Below are 24,985 nucleotides of genomic sequence, written 5' to 3' on the forward strand. Positions count from 1 at the left end.
CCAGCTGTTTTATGTATTTGTCTCTAGAAAGGGTGTCAAACACATGTCACAGCAGCATCACGTGACTTACTGGGATTTTTCCCTTTGCTAAATGGTGTGCGCATGGCGCATTGCTTCCATAGACCGTTCCACCTTGATCATTCCCACCACCTCCTGGGAACCTCCCTGGACCCAATTCTGGGCTGTGTCCTCCTCAAGGCAGGACTTTTCTGGGGTGAGAAAGGGGGAAAGGCTAGAAAATGAGTGTTTCGTGTGAACCGTGAGCATTAGCCGTGAGCATAAAACCTTTCCCCCACTGCCACAGTCTCCTGGAGGAAAAGAAATCTTGCAGGACATTGAAATGTGCTAAGAATTCACTGCCAAAAAACAGAAAAAACAGATCCAATTTTATTACAAAGATTTTTTCCCCCCTGCAAAAATGAAAATAAAAGCTTTTATTTTAAAAAAACAATATATATATTGTTATATATATATATATATATATATAAAACACACAAATACAATGATCTTTTATTTCACCAATACAAGTATCAAAGAGTAAGAACAATTCGAGAGCGTTTGCATCCAAGCAACTAAAAAAAAGACTTAAAAACAAATTAAAAAAACCCTTCCCCCCCCTCCCCTCCACCCGTGAAAGAGTGACATGGCAAAATTAGCAGCATTGCTGGGGTCCACCCCAAACAGTGACATTCTGTTCTATCTCCCACTTCCTGGGTTCCCTGGAGACCCCACCCTGCTGGAAAGCCTACTGGAGCCTATGCTGCCTCCTGGAAATACGCAACCCAGGAGCAGGGAAGGGGGTCTGGCTGGATTCCTTATTTCAGGAAGGTGTCCTTCTATAGGACCCTCCTGCAACAACAGGGGGGGGGGTTTCCTAAGGGCCCCCTGGAGGCTTTGTATCCATTCATAAGCAAGAGCTCCGAGACAATATTAAAAAAGAGGATCAGGGGATCACAAAACCCAAACGGAGACATCTATATCTGCTCCTGGCTCCAAAGGGGAGGAGCCCCGATATTATCCTACAAGCAGGAGGGGGTCAGCGCCTCCCCTGCAACTCCACAGAGTTGTCCAAGTGGGATTGAGGAAATAAACCATGGTTTACATTCATGGTTCCTCAAAAGGGACCGACCCTTCCAAGGCTTTTACAGACGGGTAAGAGGGCTTGGGATCCTGGGTCTCCCGCCTCGTCCCACCCCGTATAACACTTCCAGAGTTTTATGGCTAAGTTTCCATACCTCATTAAGCTAGTCAAAGAAGAGGCGAATGAATGGGCGACTAGCTTTCCCCTGAAAAATTACCTTCTCCAAGAAGAGAACCATCCTTTAAAAGCAACAAGCACAAAGCAAAGGGACGCTCGGGGTTTGCGTTCCGAAAGGAAACACACAATCTCCCTGATGCCATAAGCAAGGGGGGCGCGAGAAGCAGGAACCTCATCCGCGGAACTCCCTGGGACAAGCAGGTTCCCGACCTTCTTGGCAGCCAGGTCTCGAGTCCCCCATAGATTTACAGGAATAATCAACACAAACATATAAAATACAAATCTTGTGGCCTAGGGAGGGAACCAGGGTGCTGAATCGGAGAACCAGGCAGCTGTTGCTTTCCCCCAGCTGTGCAGCCTTCGTTAGGTGGATTTTCCTTCTTCCTTTATGCTGTGGGAGAAATAAAGGGGGCAATAGATGAGCTTAGGGAATGTCAGGGGGAAAAGGCAATCCTCATTTCAAAACAGGACCGACACAGACTTCAGAGGAGAATCAGAACTGCAGAAAAAACAACGGCTGACAACCTGCCTTTTATTGAGGACCTGTAGACTGCACGAGTCAAAAAGAGGGCGGGGAAAATATTTACTGACCCCTCACATCCTGGACACAAACTGTTTCAACTCCTACCCTCAAAACCTCACTACAGATCACTGCACACCAAGACAACTAGACACAAGAACAGTTTTTTCCCGAACGCCATCACTCTGCTAAACAAATAATTCCCTCGACACTGTCAGACTTTCTACTAAGTCTGCACTTCTATTTCTACTAGTTTTTTCTCATCATTCCTTTCATCCTTTTCCTCCCACTTAGGACTCTATGACTGCAACTTGTTGCTTGTATCCTAAGATTTGTATTAATATTGATGGTTTCTTCATTGCTTCTTTGACCCCTATGACAAGCATTAAGTGTTGAACCACATGATTCTTGACAAATCTATATTTTCTTTTCTGCACACTGAGAGCATCTGCACCAAAGACAAATTCCTTGTGTGTCCAATCACACTTGGCCAATAAAGAATTGTATTCTATTCTATTCTATTCTATTCTAAACTTACTGAGCAGACTCCCCAAATGGTTATGACCTATAAAGCCCTTCATGGCACCGGACCAGAATATCTCCGGGACTGCCTTCTGCCGCACGAATCCCATCGACCGGTTAGGTCCCACAGAGTGGGTCTTCTCCGGGTCTCGTCGACTAAACAATGTCATTTGGCGGGACCCAGGAGTAGAGCCTTCTCTGTGGCGGCCCCGACCCTCTGGAACCAGCTCCCCCCAGATATCAGTGTTGCCCCCACCCTCCTTGCCTTTCGCATGCTCCTTAAAACCCACCTCTGTCATCAGGCATGGTGGAACTGAAGTGTTTCCCTTCCCCCTAGGCTTATAGAATTTATACATGGCATGCTTGTTTGTATGATTGGTCTCTTAAATTGGGGGGGGGGGGGGGTGTTTTAGATTATTTTTTAATATTAGATTTGTTTGCATTGCCTTCTTCATTGTTGTTAGCCGCCCCGAGTCTTCGGAGAGGGGCAGCATACAAATCTAAATAAACTAAACTAAATTCCCAGCTTTCTTTTTGCACAAAGTGAGCACTTCCATGCAGGTATAAAAAAGGCTTCATTCAGAGGAGGAGGAACCAGATCTGGACGTTGCAGAAAGACGCCTCCCCCTAACTCCCTCCCCCGTTCCAGGGTCTCTCACCTTTTGGCCTCTGTGGGTTCTTCTTTCCTCTTCTCTTCCTCGTGTCCCTCTGTGGGAAGGAACATATAACCCTGTTTCTCTAAGTTATAGGATGGATGGACCCCCACACACACACACGCAGAGAGACAGACATCTTTTAACATGCTGTGGGTGTCCCTTGGAAACATTTCCCTTGTCATCCGAGAACCTTCCTCGGTTCTGAACTGAAGAAATAAAAAATGAAGAACCAAGGCAGCTATTTGGATGAGAAAGGGAAGGTTTTCATAGGGGGGGTGGGGGAACCCCAAGAAGGACCATTCGATATCAGTCATATTTGAATGACAGAGAAGGCACGGGGAGACGGTGGCCCAGCTCAGCTGGAGCTTTCACAAGTGTAGCTCAATTTGCCTGAAAATGGTACAGTGTTCCCTCGATTTTCACGGGTTCGAACTTTGCGAAAAGTCTATACCAGTTTTTCAAAAATGTTAATTAAAAAATACTTCGCGATTCCCCCCCTATACCACGGTTTTTCCCGCCTGATAACGTCTTATGTCATCACCAAACTTTCGTCCGCCTTTAATAAATATTTTTTTAAAATAAACTTTAATAAAGAAACATGGTGAGTAATAATCTGAATGGTTGCTAAGGGAATGGGAAATTGCAATTTAGGGGTTTAAAGTGTGAAGGGAAGGCTTGGGATACTGTTCATAGCCAAAAATAGTGTATTTACTTCCGCATCTCTACGTCGCGGAAATTTGACTTTCGCCGGTGGTCTCGGAACGCATCCCCCACAAAAATCAAGGGAACACTGTATATGGTTTCTTGCCTGAGCAGGAGGTTGGACAAAGACCTCCAAAATCCCTTCCAATTCTTATTCTAGGACAATTGGTGGGCCACTGTGTGACACAGAATGCTGGACTAGATGGGCTTTGGCCTGATTCAGCAGGGCTCTTCTTAGGTTCTTATATTCTTATTCCTATTACATGTCCACCACACCCAAAATTGACCACATTCCCTAATAATTTTCTAACGCTATTATGGACTGAGGACGGAAAGACAACAATTTGGTGAGTTCATCCTGTATTTATTTCCTTGTGAAAGTGAAAAATTTTAGCTGTGGAATTCATGCTGGCACCCAGAGCTATCAAAGACTAACTGGAAACATACAAAGATAGAAGACTGACGTCAGAAAAAGACCTCCTGGTCCACCTAGTCTGCCCTTATACGACTTCCTGTATTTTATCTTAGGATGGATCTATGTTTATCCCAGGCATGTTTAAATTCAGTGACTGTGGATTCACCAACCATGTCTGCTGGAAGTTTGTTCCAAGCATCTACTACTATTTCAGTCAAATAATATTTTCTCACGTTGCTTCCGATCTTTCCCCCAACTCATCTCAGATTGTGCCCCCTTGTTCTTGTGTTCACTTTCCTATTGAAAACACTTCCCTGCTGAACTTTATTTAATTAGTGAGGATTGAAGAGATTACATTAGAATTCTAACTCAGTGTTTCCCAACCTTGGCAACTTGAAGATATTTGGACTTCAACTCCCAGAATTCCCCAGCCAGCATTCGCTGGCTGGAGAATTCTGGGAGTTGAAGTCCAGATATCTTCAAATTAGAGTTCTAATGTAATCTCTTCAACCCTCACTAGTTAAATAAGGTTCAGGAGGGAAGTGTTTTCAATAGGAAAGGGAACACAAGAACAAGGGGGCACAATGTGAGGTTAGTTGGGGGAAAGATTAGAAGCAACGGGAGAAAATATTATTTGACTGAAATAGTAGTAGATGCTTGGAACAAACTTCCAGCAGATGTGGTCGGTAAATCCACAGTTGCCAAGGTTGAGAAACACTGCTCTAACCTAACAAAGCCTCAAATAGTGATATAAATGGGAGAAAACCACTTCATTTTCATAAGGAGGTTTGTACCTTCCAGCTTTCTCATAAATGTATTATTTTGGGGCAGATGTAGGGTGGTAAAATCAAGAATTACCTGTACTCCTAATAGGACACAAGCCAAAAGCCCAAATATAGAGGAATAACCTGTCACTGCTTAAAAACAAACGATCTGCACTTACTCAGATAGTAAAACCACACAGAGTTTTAGTCCAGGAGGCCAAAACACACGGGCAACTCCGCATGGCATTTCTGCAAGGGCTTCCAGGCCTGACATTAGTTTTCACTGGACGGGAGAATAGACGCCTTGATGGAAAGGTCAGCTCCGCCACTAATTTAGGGGGCTGGAGGGTGGGGGGTGTTCCCCCCCCCCTGTAATAAGCACATTACCAATCAGGCAGGACAAAAACAAACAGCTCTACCTTTCTTCTCTTCTTCCTCCTCCTCCTCCTTCTCTTCCGTTTTTGGCCGTTTGGCCTTCTTGAAATTGGCGACGTTTTTGCGACCCCCCTTCGCCTTCGTCCTCCGAGTCCGAGAATTCCTCCTCGCAGGCGATTCTCTTGTCCGAAGAGCGGACTGGGGGGGGTGGGAAGAAGCAGAAAAGGACGTTAGTGGCTCTACATTTCTGTTGTGGTTGGCTCTGGCCCAGCTCCTGCCCCAAGGAATGTGCAGGTGGATGTGGGGGAGACATCCACATGCCGCAGTCCTGTTTTGCTCCCGATGGAATCTGCCGACGAAGCCTCCTCTGACCAAGGAAGCGTGAGTGACAGGGAAGAGGGGACTTTGGCAGACAGCCCAGGAGGAGATCAATCATCTGTATCATCCCTGGATTCTGAACAAGAATTAATGACACATCCACGCATGTGTAGAGTGATGCATAGGAGACAACAACTGAAGGATTATTACAAGAGAAAATGAGGCCACCTGTGGTTGGGTGGGGCTCCAGTAATTAGGGCTGCTGCTATAAATAGCAGCGTGTGGGTTTGGCCGTTGCGAAAGAATATCTGATCGGTGTTTATCAGGAATCTTGTGTTGCTGGACTTTGTTGCTTTTTCATGCCTTTGAAACCAAAGCAGAGCAACGTGTGTGTGTGTGTGTGTGTGTGTCTCCCTTCTTTGGAAGAAGAAGGGGTGTGAAGTTTCTTCACAGCTGCTGGCTAAGTACTTAATGACTGATTAAGGGAAATTGTACAGACTACCTGGTTGTTTTGGGACGAGTGCTCTTTGCAATACAAAAAGAGTGCTTTAGTTTATTTTGACTTTTGGTTTAAAGAACATTGTTTTGAATTTTCAAACGTGTGTGTGTGTCTGAAATGTGTACCCTTGAATCTTCAGGAGGCTTCTACCAGAGAGCCCGGCAGAACAACTGTGGGGGTGGATGTGGGTGGATCTTCGCAGTGTCAGAGGCCAGTGTTGCTGCCGTCGGCTGCTGACAAGTGAAGTGTCTGACACAGGGAGTAGCTCATCATCATTATCCTCACTGGGTTTGGATGGAGAGACATTTATTGACGTACGCAGGCGCAGGGCAATGAATAGAAAATTTATTACAAGAGATAAGAGTTCACCTGTGGTTGGGTGTGGTTCAAGAGAAGACTGAACTGCCATCTGGCTGGGTGTGTGTGACTGATCAGGGGGTTGGACTTGATGACCTGCAAGATCCCTTTCAACCCTAATAAAATAACTAACTAAATAAAAAGCGAGCCGCCCCGAGTCTCCGGAGAGGGGCGGCATACAAATCTAATAAACTATAACTAACTACAACTAGCTAAACTAACTAAAAGCCCCCTCTGGGCTTGTCACTCACTGGAAATCCGTTTGTCAGGGTCCTCCTCCTCTTCGTCGGCACTCTCCTCGGGCACGGCGTCCTCTGGGATTGGCTGCATCTGCACACCAGGCGCATGAGGGAGCATCCTCAGGTTCTCAAAGAGACGCTGCCTGCAACCGAGACATCCACAGTCAAGCAGGAGCCCTGCAGGAGCAGAAACCTACCCACTCCCCCAAAATAAATGCAAATCCTACTTTATCTTTTCCAGGTATTCGTTGGTGTTTTGGTTGGTCATGTTGGAAGGGCTGATGTGGAGTTTGAAATCCGGGCCAAAGTATTCAAAGTAATCGTTGTAAGGAAGCTCTGTGGAAGAAGGGTTCAAAGCATGGAGGTGAAGGGAGTTGAACCTACACACAAGGCAACGCAAAAGGACACGGAGGAAAGACGCAAAGAAGGCACCCAGGGCCTCGAAATGGGGCTGAAGAAAGGGCAAAATCAAACAACCATGGGATCCTAAAAGTCCAACCAAAGCAGGAGGCTGGTGCTGCCAGAAAACTGGAGATTACACAAAATGCACTTTGATGCCTGCAAAATTACCATATTTTTCGGTGTATAAGACGCACCTTTTTCCTCCCTAAAAGAGGCTGATAATTATATTCTGAATGTAGCTTTTTTTCCTCCAGCCCTAACCAGGTGTTAACAATGTTCCCAGCTTTTACCGGCTTGCAAGCTCTTTCATTGTTTTTCTCTGTGAAGAATGTTTCCCAAGCTCTAAGTCTTTGCAGGGGGTTTTTCATTACTCTAACTCGCTCTGAGTAAGTTTCTTTCCAGCCCTAACCAGGTGCTAACGATGTTCCCAGCTCTTACCAGCTTGCAAGTTCTTTCTTTGTTACTCTCTGCGAAGAATGTTTTCCAAACCCTGTCTTTGATTCTCACCCCCCCCCCCCCCATTCTCTACTTGCTCCAAATGTTTCTTTCCAGCCCTAACCAGGTGTTAACAATGTTCCCAGCTTTTACCGGCTTGCAAGCTCTTTCATTGTTTTTCTCTGTGAAGAATGTTTCCCAAGCCCTAAGTCTTTGCAGGGTTTGTTTCATTACTCTAACTTGCTCTGAGTAAGTTTCTTTCCAGCCCTAACCAGGTGCTAACAATGTTCCCAGCTCTTACCGGCTTGCAAGGTCTTACATTGTTACTCTTTGCGAAGAATGTTTTGCAAACCCTAAGTATTTGCAGGGTTTTTTCCATTGCTCTACTTGCCAAGACTGTTTCTTTCCATGTGCTAATGATGTTTCCAGCTTTTACCGGCTTGCAAGATCTTTCATTGTTTCTCTCTCAGAATTTAAAAAAAAATTAAGCCCTTAACCAGGGGATAAAATAATGTGCTGAAGCTGACCAGACTAAGGACGCTAGCCAGATGAATGCCTGGTGAGCAGATTCTTTTCCCTATTTTCATCCCCCAAAACTAAGGTGTGTCTTATATTCCGGTGTGTCTTATACTCCGAAAAATACGGTAAAAAATAAACCTAAAACTTAAATTGTCCACTGGCAATTACTACGCATTTCTTAAGTAGCATCACAATTCCCTTAGCAATAAAGGCTCAAGCACAAGGGACCAAAAAAATGACACAATGAATTGCCCAGAATAGTTTCTTTATTACTGTTTGCTCATAGACAGGAATCTTGCCAGACCAAAACACACTACTCTGCAGAATTATCAGATATTTTAGGGAAGGTCCTTCCAAGGCCTCTTTGTGCATACCAAGGTGTTGTGGTTAGCTCTGGCCCAGCTCCTGCCCCAAGGACTGTGGATGTGGGGGAGACATCCACATGCTGCAGGCCTGTTTTGCCCCCGATGGAATCTGCTGATGAAGGATCCTCTGACCAAGAAGACATGAGTGACAGGGAGGAGGAGAGTGTGGCAGACAGCTCAGAAGGAGATCAATTCTCTAGCTCCTCCTTGGATTCGGAACAAGAGTTCATGATACAGCCACGCATGCGGAGAGTGATGCATAGGCAGCAACAACTGAGAGATTGTTATCAAAGAAAATGAGGCCACCTGTGGTTGGGTGGGGCTGTGGTCATTAGTGAGACTGCTATAAAGAGCAGCCTGTGGGTTTGGCCATTGTGGAGGATTATCTGATCGTTGTGTTTCGTGACTGCTTTACTGACTTTGACCTTTTGTGTTCTGATTTTTCCCCGCTTTGAAACTAAACCAGAGCAGTGTGTCACTTTGTGAAAGAAGAAGGACTGTGAATTGCCTCACAGCTGCAAGCTAAGTATCACAGAACTGATAAGGGACTTGTACAAATTACCAGTTTGTTTGGAGACCAGTGCTCTTTGCTATACCAAAAGAGGGCTTGGTTTAAGTGAATTTTCATTATAAAGAACATTGTTTTGAATTTTCAAATATGTGTGTGTCTGAAATTTGTACCTGTGCATTTTTGGGAGGATTCTACCAGAGAGCCCGACAGAACACCAAGGATTCAAGGCTGATTTGTCTCTGTCCTTGTGAAAGTTCTCTCTCCGCCTGCAACTCAGCACCAGACCCCACAACAAATATTGATGCAGGACAAGCCTTAAACTCATCCTTTAAGCGTCATTCGGATCTTTTCCAGAGACTCACCCCAAGTCCCAGGGCTGCCTGGTTTTCTGGTGCTTGGCTCTACAACTCTCAAGCAGCTCAGCAGCTGCCCTGGTTCCCCTGGCTGTTGGGGCTCCCTGTCCATGCCCCCCTCCCCAGGTGAGCTCTCCAAGGGTCATCTCCATACCGTTCGGGATCTCTGTGTTCAACGCCACAGCCGTCTCGTACGTCCAACACCGCGCCACATTACGGATGGTGTAGCCGCCACCTCCCAGCATCAGCGTGGGCAAATTGAAGCTTTTGATGAACTCCACACACTTGGCATGACCTGGGGGAAGGGAGGGGGTCAGTTCCCGTTTAGCCACAAATGAGCAAAACGATGATGGAGCGAAACAACTCAAGTGAGCCACGAAACAGTGGGAAGAGATGCATTTAGGAGCCCTTTGTGTTAAAGAGAAACCTTGATGATCACATAAGGCAGAAATATAAGAACATAAGAAGAGCCCTGCTGAATCAGGCCAAAGCCCATCGAGTCCAGCATTCTGTGTCCCACAGTGGCCCACCAATTGTCCATGGGGATCTTGAGCAGAAAGAGAAGGCAAAAACATCCCTTTCCCTGGACCCCCCAATAAATGGTACTCAAGGGAATCCTGCCTTCCTCAACCAACATAGAGGCGGCACTTGGACATCCGTTTCAATAACCACCTATGATACACTTGGCATCCATGAATCTGTCTAATCCTGCCTTGAAGCTATCAAGGTTGACAGCTGTCACGACCTCTTCTGGAAGGGAATTCCATCAACCAAGGACCCTCTGGGTGAAGAAATATTTCCCTTTATTTATCCTCACTTTCTTACCTATGAGCTTTAGGGAGGGCCCCCTCGTCCTAGTATTGTGTGATAGAGAAAATAATTTTTCTCTCTCCACCTTTTCTATCCCATGCGTGATTTTATACACTTCAATCAAGTCCCCCCCTTCAACGCCGTCTTTCAAGGCTGAAGAGACCAAGGCGTTGCAACCTGGTTTCATAAGGGAGGGGCTCCATTCCCTTTAACATTCTTGTTGCCCTTTTTTGCACCTTTCCCAGTTCCATTCTATCCTTCTTGAGGTGCAGTGACCAGAACTATACACAGTACTCCAAGTGTGGTCTCACCATCGAATTGTACAGAGGCAATACAACACTTAACTGACTTATTTTCAATTCCCTTCCTAATCATGCCAAGCATGGAAATTGCTTTTTTTTACTGCTGCAACCTTCAGAGATGGTCTACTGCTGCAAAACATTGAGAGGCCCCTCAGAGGACACAGGGTTGATTTTGACCAGCAAAATATCCCGCGGACGGCCTGAATAAGCCACTACTCACCCCCTTCCAAGAAACCCCTCTTACCTTTAATGGTCAGATTAAAACAACCCAACCTGTCCCCTGATAAGGAATCGGAGCCACACTGCAGTGCAACGGCACTCGGTTGGAAGGTCTCCATCACTTTGGACATCACCTGGCCAGTAAAAAGAAACACCTGAGCATGGTGGTGATGCATCAAATGCACAGAATTCAATTCAATTTATTAGATTTGTATGCCGCCCCTCTCCGAAGACTCGGGGCGGCTCACAACAACAATAAAAACAATATTCTAGCAAAAACAAATCTAATATTAAAAGCACATAAAAACCCTATCATATTTAAAAAGCAAACAACACATACATACCCAAACATAAATCTAAAAGAAGCCTGGGGGAAAGGTGTCTCAACTCCCCCATGCCTGGCGGTGTAGATGGGTCTTGAGTAATTTGCGAAAGACAAGGAGGGTGGGGGCAGTTCTAATCTCCTGGGGGGAGTTGATTCCAGAGGGCCGGGGCCGCCACAGAGAAGGCTCTTCCCCTGGGGCCCGCCAAACGACATTGTTTAGTCGACGGGACCCGGAGAAGGCCAACTCTGTGGGACCTTATCGGTCGCTCGGATTCGTGCGGTAGCAGGCGGTTCCGGAGATATTCTGGTCCAATGCCATGCAGGGCTTTAAAGGTCATAACCAAGACTTTGAATTGTGACCGGAAACTGATCGACAGCCAGAACCTGAAGGGTCACCATCGGGACCCCTTGGTTGCCAAATAAAAGGAGTTTTTATGCACATGCTCTGGGAATGTGTTGAAGTTCAAACATTTTGGAAGGAAGTACAGAATGAAATTAACGATATGCTAAACATTAATTGGATAATCACGAAAGAATTAGCAACGTTAGTTAAACATGGGGAATTACGAGAATTTAAAGAAATCAAAAGAGCAGCTTTGGAAAGTGCTCAAGCAGTAGTGGTGTTAGGGTGGAAGGACAGCAATAAATGGACAATCCAGAATTGCTACTGGTACATGGTGGACCACATCCACTTCGAAATTATGGAAATAAGATTAAATAACTTTGATGAAAATAAATTGGAGAAGCTGATGGCACGAGGTGAAAGATTATATCTTAAGTAGAATTTATGACGACAATGTGAAAAATAAACTCCAATCACTTTTTGTATGTAAAGAAATGTAAACCGGAGCTAAGGAAGAAATTGAAACTTATTGTAAATAATTTAACCCCCTAAATGGTGGAGGGGTTATTGGTGTTGGGCACTTTTTCTTTAAGATTTTTTTTTGTTTGTTGTGATAAAAATTTAATTAAAAAATATTATTATAAAAATAAAAAAAAACCATCGGGACCCCTTTCCTTTCAGCCCAATTTCTGGCAGAGATGAAAAGCCAGCCCAATGCTTCGTCCCCGATAGAAGCCACCCAGCGCTCCAGCCTCACGTCATGCTCCCATGCAGATCAGGGACCAGCCACCCATCTCCTCCCGAAGGAGACCGAGGGCTCGTCAGTGCTGAACCTGCCCTTCCATCCCTGAAAGCTCCGGGTCTTCCACCCCACCCCCCACCCCCCACTGCTCCTCCACCCTAGGTTGGAGAGGACATCAAGGATCCTCTGATGGCCACTGCTAGAAGCTGCACCTTTCTCCACAATCTGCGAGCCTGCAAAATTTAGCCAGGCAACGGCAGCACCTGCAAAACGAACTAAGACATTTACCGGCTTGAAAATGGCTTCGTAAGACTCATCGTCGATCCCATCTCGAAGAGGGTAGTTGACGGCATAATACTTTCCTTTCCCTGCACCAATATCCTTAGGAAGAAGAAAAGACGGCATCGGTGAGCCACTCCGAGGCTTCGGAGAGGGACGGCATATGATTATTTATCATTGTTATTATTATTATCATTATTATTATTATCATCATCATCAATACAACACAGCAAACGAGATCACTATGCTGGATTTCGTATTTCATCCCCAGTTGGGCGCTTCCCAAGCACCTAGGACTGCGTGATGTAGTGGGCAAATTATGTTTGCCGATCCATTATTATTATTATTATTATTATTATTATTATTATTATTATTATTATTATTGGAAAAATTTTGGGGTGTCTTTCGATCTAGAGCACAGATCTGGAATGAGGGTCTAACTGACGTAGCTTTTGAGTTGAAACAACATCAGTCAGATGTTCTCATCAGAGCTTATTTCAGTTATAGGAAGAGTCAACAAAACCAATGAGATTATTACCCTTTCTTCCATCCACTAACATTGTGACACAATTTCTCTTGCGTTAAACTTTTCAATTTGGGAATGAGCGTGTTAGTCCCTCTGACCCAGAGAACGCCAATCATCTTGTTTTAGAAGGAGGGAAGGCCGTGCAAAGCTCTGTCCCTAACACAGGGCCCGGGAAGTGGGAGAGCCAACCCAAAAGAAGGAAGAGGCACCTCAAGCTCCCGTTCTCACCCGCAGATCCCCAGTTCCTGGGAAATATTCCCCATACTTGTGGAAGGACGCTGTCATGACTCGGTCTGTGGTGTAGAAGGCTTCCTCCACACCGTCCCCATGGTGGATGTCGATGTCAACATACAACACTCTCTGGTGGTACCTGGGGGGGCAAAGGGGTTGCACCTCAAAGACAAAGTTCAGCCATGAGGAACCCAGACATCCCCCCCCCCCCCCCCACACACACAAGTATAATTCAAAATTATTAGGTTTTAACATTCAGTCGCCAAAGCCACACGAGGATTTGTTCAGAAGAAAGCAAGCTGGTATGACTGACAGCCTGGTGAGGTTTCCAATGGTCATCCCCAGGTAATATCGAGGGGCCAGGAAAGGTGGACACAGCTGCCAGAGGCCTTAAGGGCTGAAAATTACACAGCCAGGGCGCTGAATATGTTCTATGCATTGGAAGCCTATACAGTGGTACCTCGACTTACGAACTTAATTTGTTCCGTGACGGGGCCGGAAAAGGCGGGGAGAAGCCTCGGCGGGGCCGCTCTAGGAATCTCCTGGGAGGAAACGGGGCCGGAAAAGGCGGGGAGAAGCCTCCGTGGGGCCGCTCTAGGAATCTCCTGGGAGGTAATGGGGCCGGAAAAGGCAGAGAGAAGCCTCGGCGGGGCCACTCTAGGAATCTCCTAGGAGGAAACGGGGCCGGAAAAGGCAGAGAGAAGCCTCGGCGGGGCCGCTCTAGGAATCTCCTGGGAGGAAACAGCGCCGGAAAAGGCGGGGAGAAGCCTCCGTGGGGCCGCTCTAGGAATCTCCTGGGAGGTAATGGGGCCGGAAAAGGCAGAGAGAAGCCTCGGCGGGGCCACTCTAAGAATCTCCTGGGAGGAAACGGGGCCGGAAAAGGCAGAGAGAAGCCTCCGTGGGGCCTCTCTAGGAATCTCCTGGGAGGAAATGACCTCCACCCTCCCTGTGGTTTCCCCAATCGCACACATTATTTGTTTTTACATTGATTCCTATGGAAAAAATTGCTTCTTCTTACAAACATTTCTACTTAAGAACCAGGTCACGGAACGGATTCAGTTCGTAAGTGGAGGTCCCACTGTATAAAGCACTGTTTCTCAACCTTCACTGTTATGTGGACTTCAACTCCCAAAACCTCCCGGTCAGCATGATTGGCTGGAGAATTCTGGGAGTTGAAGTCCACACCCTCTAAAGCGGCGCATAAAGATGACAATCTCATTTAGGTCCAGAATATATAAAGTGGCAACGTCACGTACTTCAGCAATTCCAAGATAGCCAGGACGATGTCATTGACGTAACAGAAGCCCGAAGCCTCGGACTTCTTGGCGTGGTGCAAACCTCCAGCCCAGTTCACCGCAATGTCGGTTTGCTGCTTGTTCAGTTTCACTGCGCTTGCTGGGGAGAGAATTTCAAACAAGTGAGAGAGCAGAAACGACAAAGCAGCTGTCACAACCAGACCCATTCAGAGTGTATTGATGATGATACCTAGTTTGGTAATGAAACATCTGTAAGAAAACTGTTGTGGTTAGTTCTGGCCCAGCTCCTGCCCCAAGGACTGTGGATGTGGGGGAGACATCCACATGCTGCAGGCCTGTTTTGCCCCCGGTGGAATCTGCTGATGAAGGCTCCTCTGACCAAGAAGACATGAGTGACAGGGAGGAGGAGAGTGTGGCAGACAGCTCAGAAGGAGATCAACAACTGAGAGATTATTATCAAAGAAAATGAGGCCACCTGTGGTTGGGTGGGGCTGTGGTCATTAGTGAGGCTGCTATAAAGAGCAGCCTGTGGGTTTGGCCATTGTGGAGGATTATCTGATTGTTGTGTTTCCTGACTGCTTTGCTGACTTTGACCTTTTGTGTGCTGATTTTTCCCCGCTTTGAAACTAAACCAGAGCAAAGTGGTCCTTGAACCATCCTCATGATCACATGATCAAAATTTGGGGGCGTGGCATGTATTTATGATGGTTTAGCATCCCAAATCATGTGATCACCATTTTCAACCTTTCAGCCGGCTTCCCACCAATGAGGCCAATGGAGAAATCCAGACTCACTTAACAACCATGTGATTCATTCAGCTGCAGAGATTTGCTTAACTATGTCCAAAAAAGGTAATAAAATTGGACACAACTCACTTAATGACCACCTTGTTCAGCAACAGAAATTCTGGGCCTAATTGTGGTTCTACGTTGAGGATCAATATCCTGACATTTTTCTTTCTTTCTTTTTTTTTACATTTTTTAAAAATATTTTTTATTAAATTGCAAAGACAGACAAAACATACATTACACGTAACATTTAGTGGAGCAACAATCGCTCCTCTCAAAGTAGAAGTCATCTTTATATTTATAATAAGTAAAAAAAAAATTAAAAAATAAACTAACTTTATCATTATTTATAAAATACTTGTATACAGTACAGTATATCAATTGTAAGATAATAAGTAAAAACACATCTAAAACATTTAAAAATATACAGAAATTTTAAAATTATGACTTGAAATAAACTATAAAGAAAAAAAAACAGAAATGATAGAAGAAGAAAGAAGGAGTTTATCTTTATATTGTTAATAATCACTGTCTAATACAATACAACTACTAGGTACAAATATATTTAAAACAGTGTAAAAATAAGGTTATCTCTGTTTCTTTGTATCCCACCAGATATATACCTTTTGCCAAGCCTCATAAAATTCTGATTCTTCTAGATTTATCAAGATTGACATTTTTCAAAAGTGTCTGAAATAATTTGCATTCTGAGGGATATTTTAAATTCAGTGCAACTTTGCGTGGCCTAAAAGAGGCAGGAATCAGTCTGCAATTCCATAATGAAAGTGAGGTCCTCAGTAAAATAGGCGGCGCAGTTAGTACCGTACATCCTTTGAGGTTTTTTATTTTTAAAACTGGGATGGCTACTTACCAACAGACCCTCCTGCAGAAAGTTGGCAGAACTCAAACAGCCCATCAAACACAGGGCAATCTTCTCCAACGTTGACTTGAAAAAGAAAGCAACAGGAGAAGTCCTTGTTTAATCACAACGCATCAATGATTCCAGCCAAAAAGAGAAATAGAAATATCAGAATTTGAAAAAAAACCCAAACACCTCCCCCAAGAACAAGAGAGATTTTTCCTGGAATATACACTGCTCAAAAAAAATAAAGGGAACCCTTAAACAACACAATATAACTCCAAGTAAATCAAACTTGTGTGAAATCAAACTGTCCACTTAGGAAGCGACACTGATGGACAATCAATTTCACCTGCTGTTGTGCACACTCAACCTTGTACAGAACAAAGTATTCAATGAGAATATTTCATTCATTCAGATGTGTTATTTGAGTGTTCCATTTATTTTTTTGAGCAGATTTAGAAAACTGATTAAAGAGGACAAGGAAGAAGAGATTTAACTGTACATCACCCAGAACTGCTCTAAATTTGATAAATGTAAATAATTTGTGAACCATGTGCAGTCTGCATTGGTTGCCGATCAGTTTCCGGTCACAATTCAAAGTGTTGGTTATGACCTATAAAGCCCTTCATGGCATCGGACCAGATTACCTCAGGGACCGTCTTCTGCAGCACGAATCCCAGCGGCCAGTTAGGTCCCACAGAGTTGGCCTTCTCCAGGTCCCATCGACTAAACAATGTCGTTTGGCGGGACCCAGGGGAAGAGCCTTCTCTGTGGCAGCCCCGACCCTCTGGAACCAACTCCCCCCAGAGATTAGAACTGCCCCCACCCTCCTTGCCTTTCGTAAGATTCTTAAAACCCACCTCTGCCGCCAGACATGGGGGAACTGAGATACACTTTCCCCCTAGGCCTTTACAATTCTATGCATGGTATGTCTGAATGTATGTTTGGTTTTTATATTAATGGGTTTTTAATCGTTTCTAATACCAAATTACTATTGTACACTGTTTTATTGTCGCTGTTAGCGACAATACAAATCCAATCAATCAATCAATCAAGCTGTCCTTCCACTGGAGTTCAAGTGGACTAGGAACATGAGGCAAAAACTGAGCAACTGCATTGAGATATCTTGCTTACATGGGGAAAAAACCCACACAAGCTGCTCAATAATGAAAGTGGGATGTTAACATTTGTTCAAGCTGTCCATTGGCTTTTAACAATGCTAGGGGGTGGCGCCACCTGCTGGAGCTCCAGAAAACTGAGAGCATTAGGAGCTTGGCAGGACTCCACATTGGAGATGGTTAGTACAGTGGTGCCTCTACCTATGAACTTAGTTCGTTCCGTGACCAGGTTCTTAAGTAGGAAAGTTTGTAAGAAGAAGCCATTTTCCCCATAGGAATCAATGTAAAAGCAAACAATGTGTGCAATTGGGGAAACCACAGGGAGGGTGGAGGCCCTGTTCCCCCCACCCCCCGGGAGATTCCTGGAGAGGCCCCATGGAGGCTTCTCCCCGTCTTTTCAGGCCCTGTTTCCTCCCAGGAGATTCCTAGAGAGAATTCCTTTTCCGATTATAGTTTCAGAAGCTCAGGTTTGTATGTGGAAAATGGTTCTTGAGAAGAGGCAAGTAGAATAGAGTACAGTGTTCCCTCGATTTTCGCGGGTTCGAACTTCGCGAATAGCCTATACCACGTTTTTTCAAAAAATATTAATTAAAAAATACTTTTTCTGGCCCTGTTTCCTCCCAGGAGATTCCTAGAGAGGCCCCATGGAGGCTTCTCCCTGCCTTTTCCAGCCCCGTTTCCTCCCAGGAGATTCCTAGAGAGGCCCCACAGAGGCTCCCCCCCGCCTTTTCCAGCCCCGTTTCCTCCTAGGAGATTCCTAGAGAGGCCCCATGGAGGCTTCTCCCTGCCTTTTCCAGCCCCGTTTCCTCCCAGGAGATTCCTAGAGAGGCCCCATGGAGGCTTCTCCCTGCCTTTTCCAGCCCCGTTTCCTCCCAGGAGATTCCTAGAGAGGCCCCACAGAGGCTCCCCCCCGCCTTTTCCAGCCCCGTTTCCTCCTAGGAGATTCCTAGAGAGGCCCCATGGAGGCTTCTCCCTGCCTTTTCCAGCCCCGTTTCCTCCCAGGAGATTCCTAGAGAGGCCCCATGGAGGCTTCTCCCTGCCTTTTCCAGCCCCGTTTCCTCCCAGGAGATTCCTAGAGAGGCCCCATGGAGGCTTCTCCCTGCCTTTTCCGGTTACAGTTTTGGAGGCTCAGGTTTGTAAGTGGAAAATGGTTCCTGAGAAGAGGCAAAAAAATATAACATCCTCCACTTTCACTCACATCGCTGCATCTGCTTGCTGTATTCGGACATGTTATCTGGGCGAATTGACCGCAGAAATTTGATGTAATCGTCACTGTGATATTTGGTCATCTCCTCGGCACTTGCTTTGTAAGGTCGCTGAAATAAGAGAGAAGGGAGGAAGAGAACTTAATGGGTTTATTTTAATACGGGGTGTTATAGTTTTACATTATGCTTGACTTTTTTGTTATTGTTTTGTATCTATTGGTATTTCTATTTATATCATTGTTTCCCAACTTTGGCAACTTGAAGATATTTGGACTTCAACTCCCAGAATTCCCCAGCCAGCGAATAATGGCTGGGGAATTCTGGGAGTTGAAGTCCATATATCTCCAAGTTGCTAAGGTTGGGAAACACTGATTTATATTATTACTGTAAACTGCCTGGAGTCCTTCGGGATTGGGTGGCACAGAATTCAAATAAATAAATAAACAAACTTGATAAGGCCGTCACTTCTGAACATTGTTCAAGCATAGCTCTGACTTTATTGGGGTTCTTGAAAAGTGTTGTGGTTGGCTCTGGGCCAGCTCCTGCAACGGGGGAATTTGGATGAGGCTTTCGGAGAATCACAGAGACGTGTTTTATTGACAGCAGACTCTGATAGTGAAGTTGATTCACAGCCAAGGACAGAGAATGGGGGAGATGAATCGGATGGAGAGGTGGGTGCAGCCAGCCCATCAGCCAGTGCTCCCATTAGTGAAACATCAGAGTCAGAGGAGGATCCACTTGTGGATGCCCGTGTACACAGACTCATGGCAAGAAGGGACCAGCTGCACAGGCATTGCCGAAGATAAGGGAGAACACCTGTTTCAGAGGCAATTAGACTAATGTGTTTGGGGATAAATTACGGGCGCTGGGGAGTGAGCGTGTGGGTGTTTATCCATTGGAGAAAGACCATTGCTACTGTTTGAATTATTCCAGGACTTCTACTGATTTTTGGACACTTCACAGTTAAATAATTCTTTGACGTGGGTGGCTGTGAACGTTTCACAGCTGCCTTATCTGCTTGTTTTGTTTGCTTTTTGCCGCATTCAAGGACTCTTTCCGGGTGAGAGACATTTGGCTCTTTTTAGAGTGTGTGCTCAAAGAAATATGGTTTGGATAAACTTACTTTCTTTCTCTCTGTGACAGTGTGTGTTTGAATTGCATTCCAAACTCACTGGGGGGCTATTAGGGAAGGGACCGGCATAACAAAAAGGGGTGTTTGAGCAACCACAAAAAAGCCTCAAATAAAAAGATGACCAGGACACCTTCCAATCAGGATTCAGCCCCAGATGGGACCAAAGTCCACTGGTCCTCCTTGATCGCTGCCACCATCTGGGGTGATTTGGGGAGGACGACATGTCCCCTTGTCGTAGCTCCCACTCTTTCTGAGCCACGGACCCCAATCAGTAAACGCGGATGAAAACTCCAATGTTCAGTTTTTAAAAAACTTACATAAATTTCCATTTTTCTGTAAAGACCATAGTTGAGAAGAAGGTTGTGAGTCATCCTGATCCTATGAGGCTTCATGGGGTGACCTTGACCATAGTAATAGTTTCCAATGTCCCCTAAGAGGCAAAGAAAAGAGGGGGGGGGGGAGTACAACATTATCATTACACAGAAAGATAGAAGATGGACGGCAGAAAAAGACCTCCTGGTTCACCTAGTCTGCCCTCCTGTATTTTATCTTAGGATGGATCTATGTTTATCCCAGGTATGTTTCAATTCAGTGACTGTGGATTTACCAACCATGTCTGCTGGAGGTTTGTCCCAAGCATCTACTACTCTTCCAGTGCAATAATATTTTCTCACATTGTTTCTGATCTTTCCCCCAACTCACCTCAGATTGTGTCCCTTGTTCTTGTGTTTACTTTCCTATTAAAAACACTTCCCTCCTGAATCTTATTTAACCGTTTAACATACTTAAATGTTTCGATCATGTCCCCCCTTTTTCTTCTGTCCTCCAGACCAGTGTTTCCCAACCTTGGCCACTTGAAGATATCTGGACTTCAACTCCCAGAATTCCCCAGCTGGGGAATTCTGGGAGTTGAAGTCCAGATATCTTCAAGTGGCCAAGGTTGGGAAACAGTGCTCCAGTCTATACGGGATTGAGTTCATGAAGTCTTGCCTGATAGGTTTTATGCTGAAGACCTTCCACCATCTTCCTGAAGACACAAGCTGCTTTGGGCCCCAAGAAGCACATAGCCTGAAGCAAATATCAATTGTATGAGATTACATATTCACCCAGGAAAATGGCCTTCCTTCTTCTCAAACAAGGCCCGAGCATGTCTTTGAAAACATCACCTATGGAGGCTGAGACGAAGAAGTGATTCCCAACGAACTAATTCCCTTTCTAGAAACAGGCCAACTTTCCCAGGCTAAAATGGGCAATAGAGACAACAGGAAATAGGAGCCTCTTCCAAGTATAAACATCTTCAGCTCTGAGGCCAGAGAAGAGAGAGCATAGAACATAAGATCATAAGAAGAGCCATATTAAATCAGGCCAAAGCCCATTGAGTCCAGCATTCTGTGTCTCACAGTGGCCCCCCAATTGTCCATGGGGATCTTGAGCAGAAAGAAAAGGCAAGACCCTCCCTTTCCCTTGACCCCCAACAAATGGGACCCAAGGGAACCCTGCCTGCCTCAACCAACATAGAGGCGGCACATGGACATCCGTTTCAATCACCACCTATGATACACTTGGCATCCATGAATCTGTCCAATCCTGCCTTGAAGCTATCAAGGTTGACAGCTGTCACGACCTCTTCTGGAAGGGAATTCCATCAACCAAGGACCCCCTGGGTAAAGAAATATTTCCCTTGATCTGTCCTTGCTTTACCTATGAGCTTTAGGGAGGGTCCCCTTGTCCTAGTATTGTGGGATAGAGAAAATATTTTTTCTCTATCCACCTTTTCTATCCCATGCATGATTTTATACACTTCAATCAAGTCCCCCCTTAAACGCCGTCTTTCAAGGCTGAAGAGACCAAGTGTTGCAACCTGGTTTCATAAGGGAGGGGCTCCATTTCCTTGGTCATTCTTGTTGCTCTTTTTTGCACCTTTCCCAGTTCCATTATATCCTTCTCAAGGTGCGGTGACCAGAACTGTACACAGTACTCCATAGAAATAGAGATCACTCAAGTCAGAAATTAGTTTAAGAAGCTGGGGAAGTCCAAGGGTCCAATTCAGACCTATCCTCATCCAGAAAACCTAGGACCTAAAGCTCTACCCCCCCCCCCAATCATTACAGGCCCAAGAGTTGCTTTGGAGTAGGACAAGGGTCCCTGGAACTTGAAAGGAGCCTTCCAAGGTGTTGCCACAATGGTAAAAGCAACAACCTTTCTTTAATTTTCCACCAACTTCCTCCTCCGTCCACACCCAGCTAGCTCCCTCCTCAGTTTATCAGCCCTGCTAAATCTCCAGATTCTTTTCCAATACACTTGGACAGCACTAGTCCATCTGATTCCCTACCAACAACAGCTGCCCCCTCGGCTGCTTGAAACACCCCATGTCCTAGAAACATAGAAGATTGACAGCAGAAAAAGATCTCCTGGTCCAACTATTTCTTGTATCATGCTATTTCTTGCATTTTATCTTAGGATGGATCTATGTTTATCCCAGGCATGTTTGAATTCAGTGACTGTGGATTTACCAACCACGTCTGCTGGAAGTTTGTTCCAAGGATCTACTACTCTTTCAGTGAAATAATATTTTCTCATGTTGCTTCTGATCTTTCCCCCAACTAACCACAGATTGTGTCCCCTTGTTCTTGTGTTCACTTTCCTATTAAAAACACTTCCCTCCTGGACCTTATTTAACCCTTGAACATATTTAAATGTTTCGATCATGTCCCCCCTTTTCCTTCTCTCCTCAAGACTATACAGATGGAGTTCATGAAGTCTTTCCTGATACGTTTTATGCTTAAGACCTTCCACCATTCTTGTAGCCCGTCTTTGGACCATTCAATTTTATCAATATCTTTTTGTAGGTGACATTTTGTAGGTCACATCCTGAGCTTCATCCTACATGCTTACAGAGAGCAGAAAGACTGGTCAGCTTGGTAAAACCTTTCCAATGTTGCAGCCGTTGTTGGATCACGACTGGGAACCTCTCTTCAAATCAGTCATGAAAGTTACTTGGAGCCACTATGAGGCTCTTTCATTTTGGGCCTGGCCTACCCACCAAGGCTGTTGTGAGCTGCATATCACATGCCAAGCCATTTCTTATTGTATAAGTGTTTATGAACATAGTTCATCTGATGCCCTGAGACAATATTGAACATCCATGGCCTACAAGGTTTATTTGTTTATTTTTATTTATTTATTGGATTTGTTATTAATTGGATTTACATATTGCCCCTCTCCAAGGATTCGGGGTGGCTTACAGCATATAAAGGAACAATAAAACATCCTAAATCCAATTATCTTAAATTAATTAATCTAAAAACCCAAGACCATTAAAAACTCTTCATTCCCATTCAATAAATACATTTGTTGGTCAGGAGGCTAAAGTCTAGTGGCCCCAAGCCTGGTGGCATAGATGTTTTAAGACTCTCACGGAAGGCAAGGAGGGTGGGGGCAGTACGAATCTCCAGGGGGGAGCTGATTCCAGAGGGACGGAGCCCCCACAGTGAAGGCCCTGCCAAGTGACATTGTCTATAGAGAGGACCCAGAGAAGGTCAACTCTGTGGGACCTAATCTTGTGGGGTTCATGCGACAGGAGGCGGTCCCACAAATATTCTGGTCCGATGCTATGTAGGGCTTTATAGGTCATAACCAACACTTTGAATCGTGCCTGGAAACCAATTGGCAGCCAATGCAGCTTGCGGAATTGCTCATGATGGGGGTGAAGGCCAGACAAACCGGGGACGACAAGAATTCCCTCGCTCAACATTGTCTTTCTTCACGGGGGCAGAAACCCCCAAACAGGGATGCCACTGAGCACCAGCCGCTGTGGCCGATGTTTTCCTTCTGGTCAAAGACATTCTCTCTGCAACTGGGCAGCCCCAGCCTTACACCAGGGGTCCCTTTGGGGGGCCGTCGCCTTGATGGCTTCTGCCACCCTCCAAGGCTCTTGCCCAGAGGTGGGCTGCTAAGGTGGAATGGTGACGTGCGCTCGCCCCCTTGGCTCTGAGTGCTAGCGGACTCCAGCGTAATTCTGCTACGGCACCTGGGCAGGTAGCAAAATCGCTCATGGACCCGCAAGTGCGCCCGTGTTTCGGTGCAGTAACCATGGAGTCCAGTGTAATTCTGCTACTGCACCTGGGCAGGTAGCAAAATCGCGCACGGACATGCAGGTGCGCCCGTGTTTTGGTGTGGTAATTAATAATAATAATTTATTAGATTTATATGCCGCCCCTCTCCGAAAACCCGGGGTGGCTCACAACAATAATAAACAATGTACAGTGGAGTCCAGCACAATTCTGTACTGCACCTGGGCAGGTAGTGAAAGCATGCGTGGACATGCAGGTACGGCCATGTTTTGGCACGTAAACTGTGGAGTCCAGTGCAATTATGCTACTGCACCTGGGCAGGTAGTGAAAGCATGCGTGGACATGCAGGTACGGCCATGTTTTGGCACGTTAACCGTGGAGTCCAGTGCAATTATGCTACTGCACCTGGGCAGGTAGCGAAATCACGCACGGACACATAGGTGCACCTGTGTTTCTGTGCAATAACCGTGGAGTCCAGTGCAATTCTGCTACTGCACCTGGGCAGGTAGCGAAAGGACGTGCAGGTACGGCCATGTTTTGGCACGTTAACCGTGGAGTCCAGTGCAATTCTGCTACTGTACCTGGGCAGCTAGTGAAATTGTGTGCGGACACGCAGGTGGGCCCTTGTTTCTGTACAGTAACCGTGGAGTCCAGCGCAATTCTGCTACTGCACCTGGGCAGGTAGTGAAACCGTGAACGGACAGGCAGGTGCACCTGTGGCACACCTACATGTCCATTCACATGCCCTAGACTTCCACCAACAGTCAGAGCCACGGGGGGGGGCAGTGTACCTCCCCATCCCACCTGAGCCCCCCCCTCTCCTTCCCCCCTCCCGACGTCCCGGCCTGACCCCTTTCCCTTCCCGGTTCAAAGGTCACAGAGGCTCCGTCAGCTCCCCCCCCCCATCCGCCTTTCATCTCCTTCCACCTGCCACGCGGGGGTGAACATCCGGCCGGCCTTCGCGAGGCTTTGGCCAATCGGGTCCTTCTTTCTCTCTCCCCCCCCCCACCGCCATTATTTGGTTCAGTCCTCCGCTCAGCGCCCCCTCCGGAGCCCCGCCCTCCGCCCCTCCCACGCTCAGCCTGTCCGACCTCTCCGGGCTGTTGTTCCACCCCCCCCTTCCAATGCAACCCCCAACGCCGCATCCCGATCTGCCCCCAGCCGGGAAGCATGGGCGATGGAGTCCCCCGCCCCGGGGGTTGAGGAGGCGATGCAAGCAGGGCGCTGTGGACGATGGGAGGTGTAGTCCCCCTTCTGCCGCCGCCCCCTCCCCCCTGGTCCCTCCCCTTCCTCCTTAAGCCCCGCCCTCCCAACGCGGAGCCCCTCACTCACCGTCGTAATAGTAGCAGACTTTCCGCTTGGTCCCCTGAGTCAGCGCCATTTTCCTCCACCGCCGCCGCCGCGTCCCGACGGCGCCTCAGTCCGGACCCGAGTCCCGCCACGCAACCGAGCCCGCCTGGCCAGGCAGGAGAGGGCGGCCCTGAGCGGACCCTTCCCCGCCCCCTAGCCTATCACAAGCGGAGGCACCCCGATAAAGGCCAATAGGGAACCTGGAGGGGCGTGG

General features: G+C 46.4%; 1 protein-coding gene across 1 annotated transcript; it reads right to left on the minus strand.

Moving 5' to 3' along the window:
- Positions 1-432: 432 nt before the first annotated feature.
- On the minus strand, positions 433-24,900 carry HDAC1 (histone deacetylase 1). Its single transcript, XM_070764893.1, is given in 15 exon segments — positions 433-1,649; positions 2,960-3,008; positions 5,257-5,344; positions 5,346-5,410; positions 6,638-6,768; positions 6,853-6,961; positions 9,365-9,505; positions 10,567-10,675; positions 12,240-12,332; positions 12,985-13,126; positions 14,244-14,382; positions 15,903-15,977; positions 18,210-18,327; positions 19,666-19,778; positions 24,754-24,900. Coding segments are annotated over 15 exon segments (1,449 nt in total). The 5' UTR covers positions 24,803-24,900; the 3' UTR covers positions 433-1,621.
- Positions 24,901-24,985: the final 85 nt, after the last annotated feature.

This window comes from Erythrolamprus reginae, chromosome 11 (assembly GCF_031021105.1).
Source record: "Erythrolamprus reginae isolate rEryReg1 chromosome 11, rEryReg1.hap1, whole genome shotgun sequence".
NCBI classification, from domain to species: Eukaryota; Metazoa; Chordata; class Lepidosauria; order Squamata; family Dipsadidae; genus Erythrolamprus; species Erythrolamprus reginae.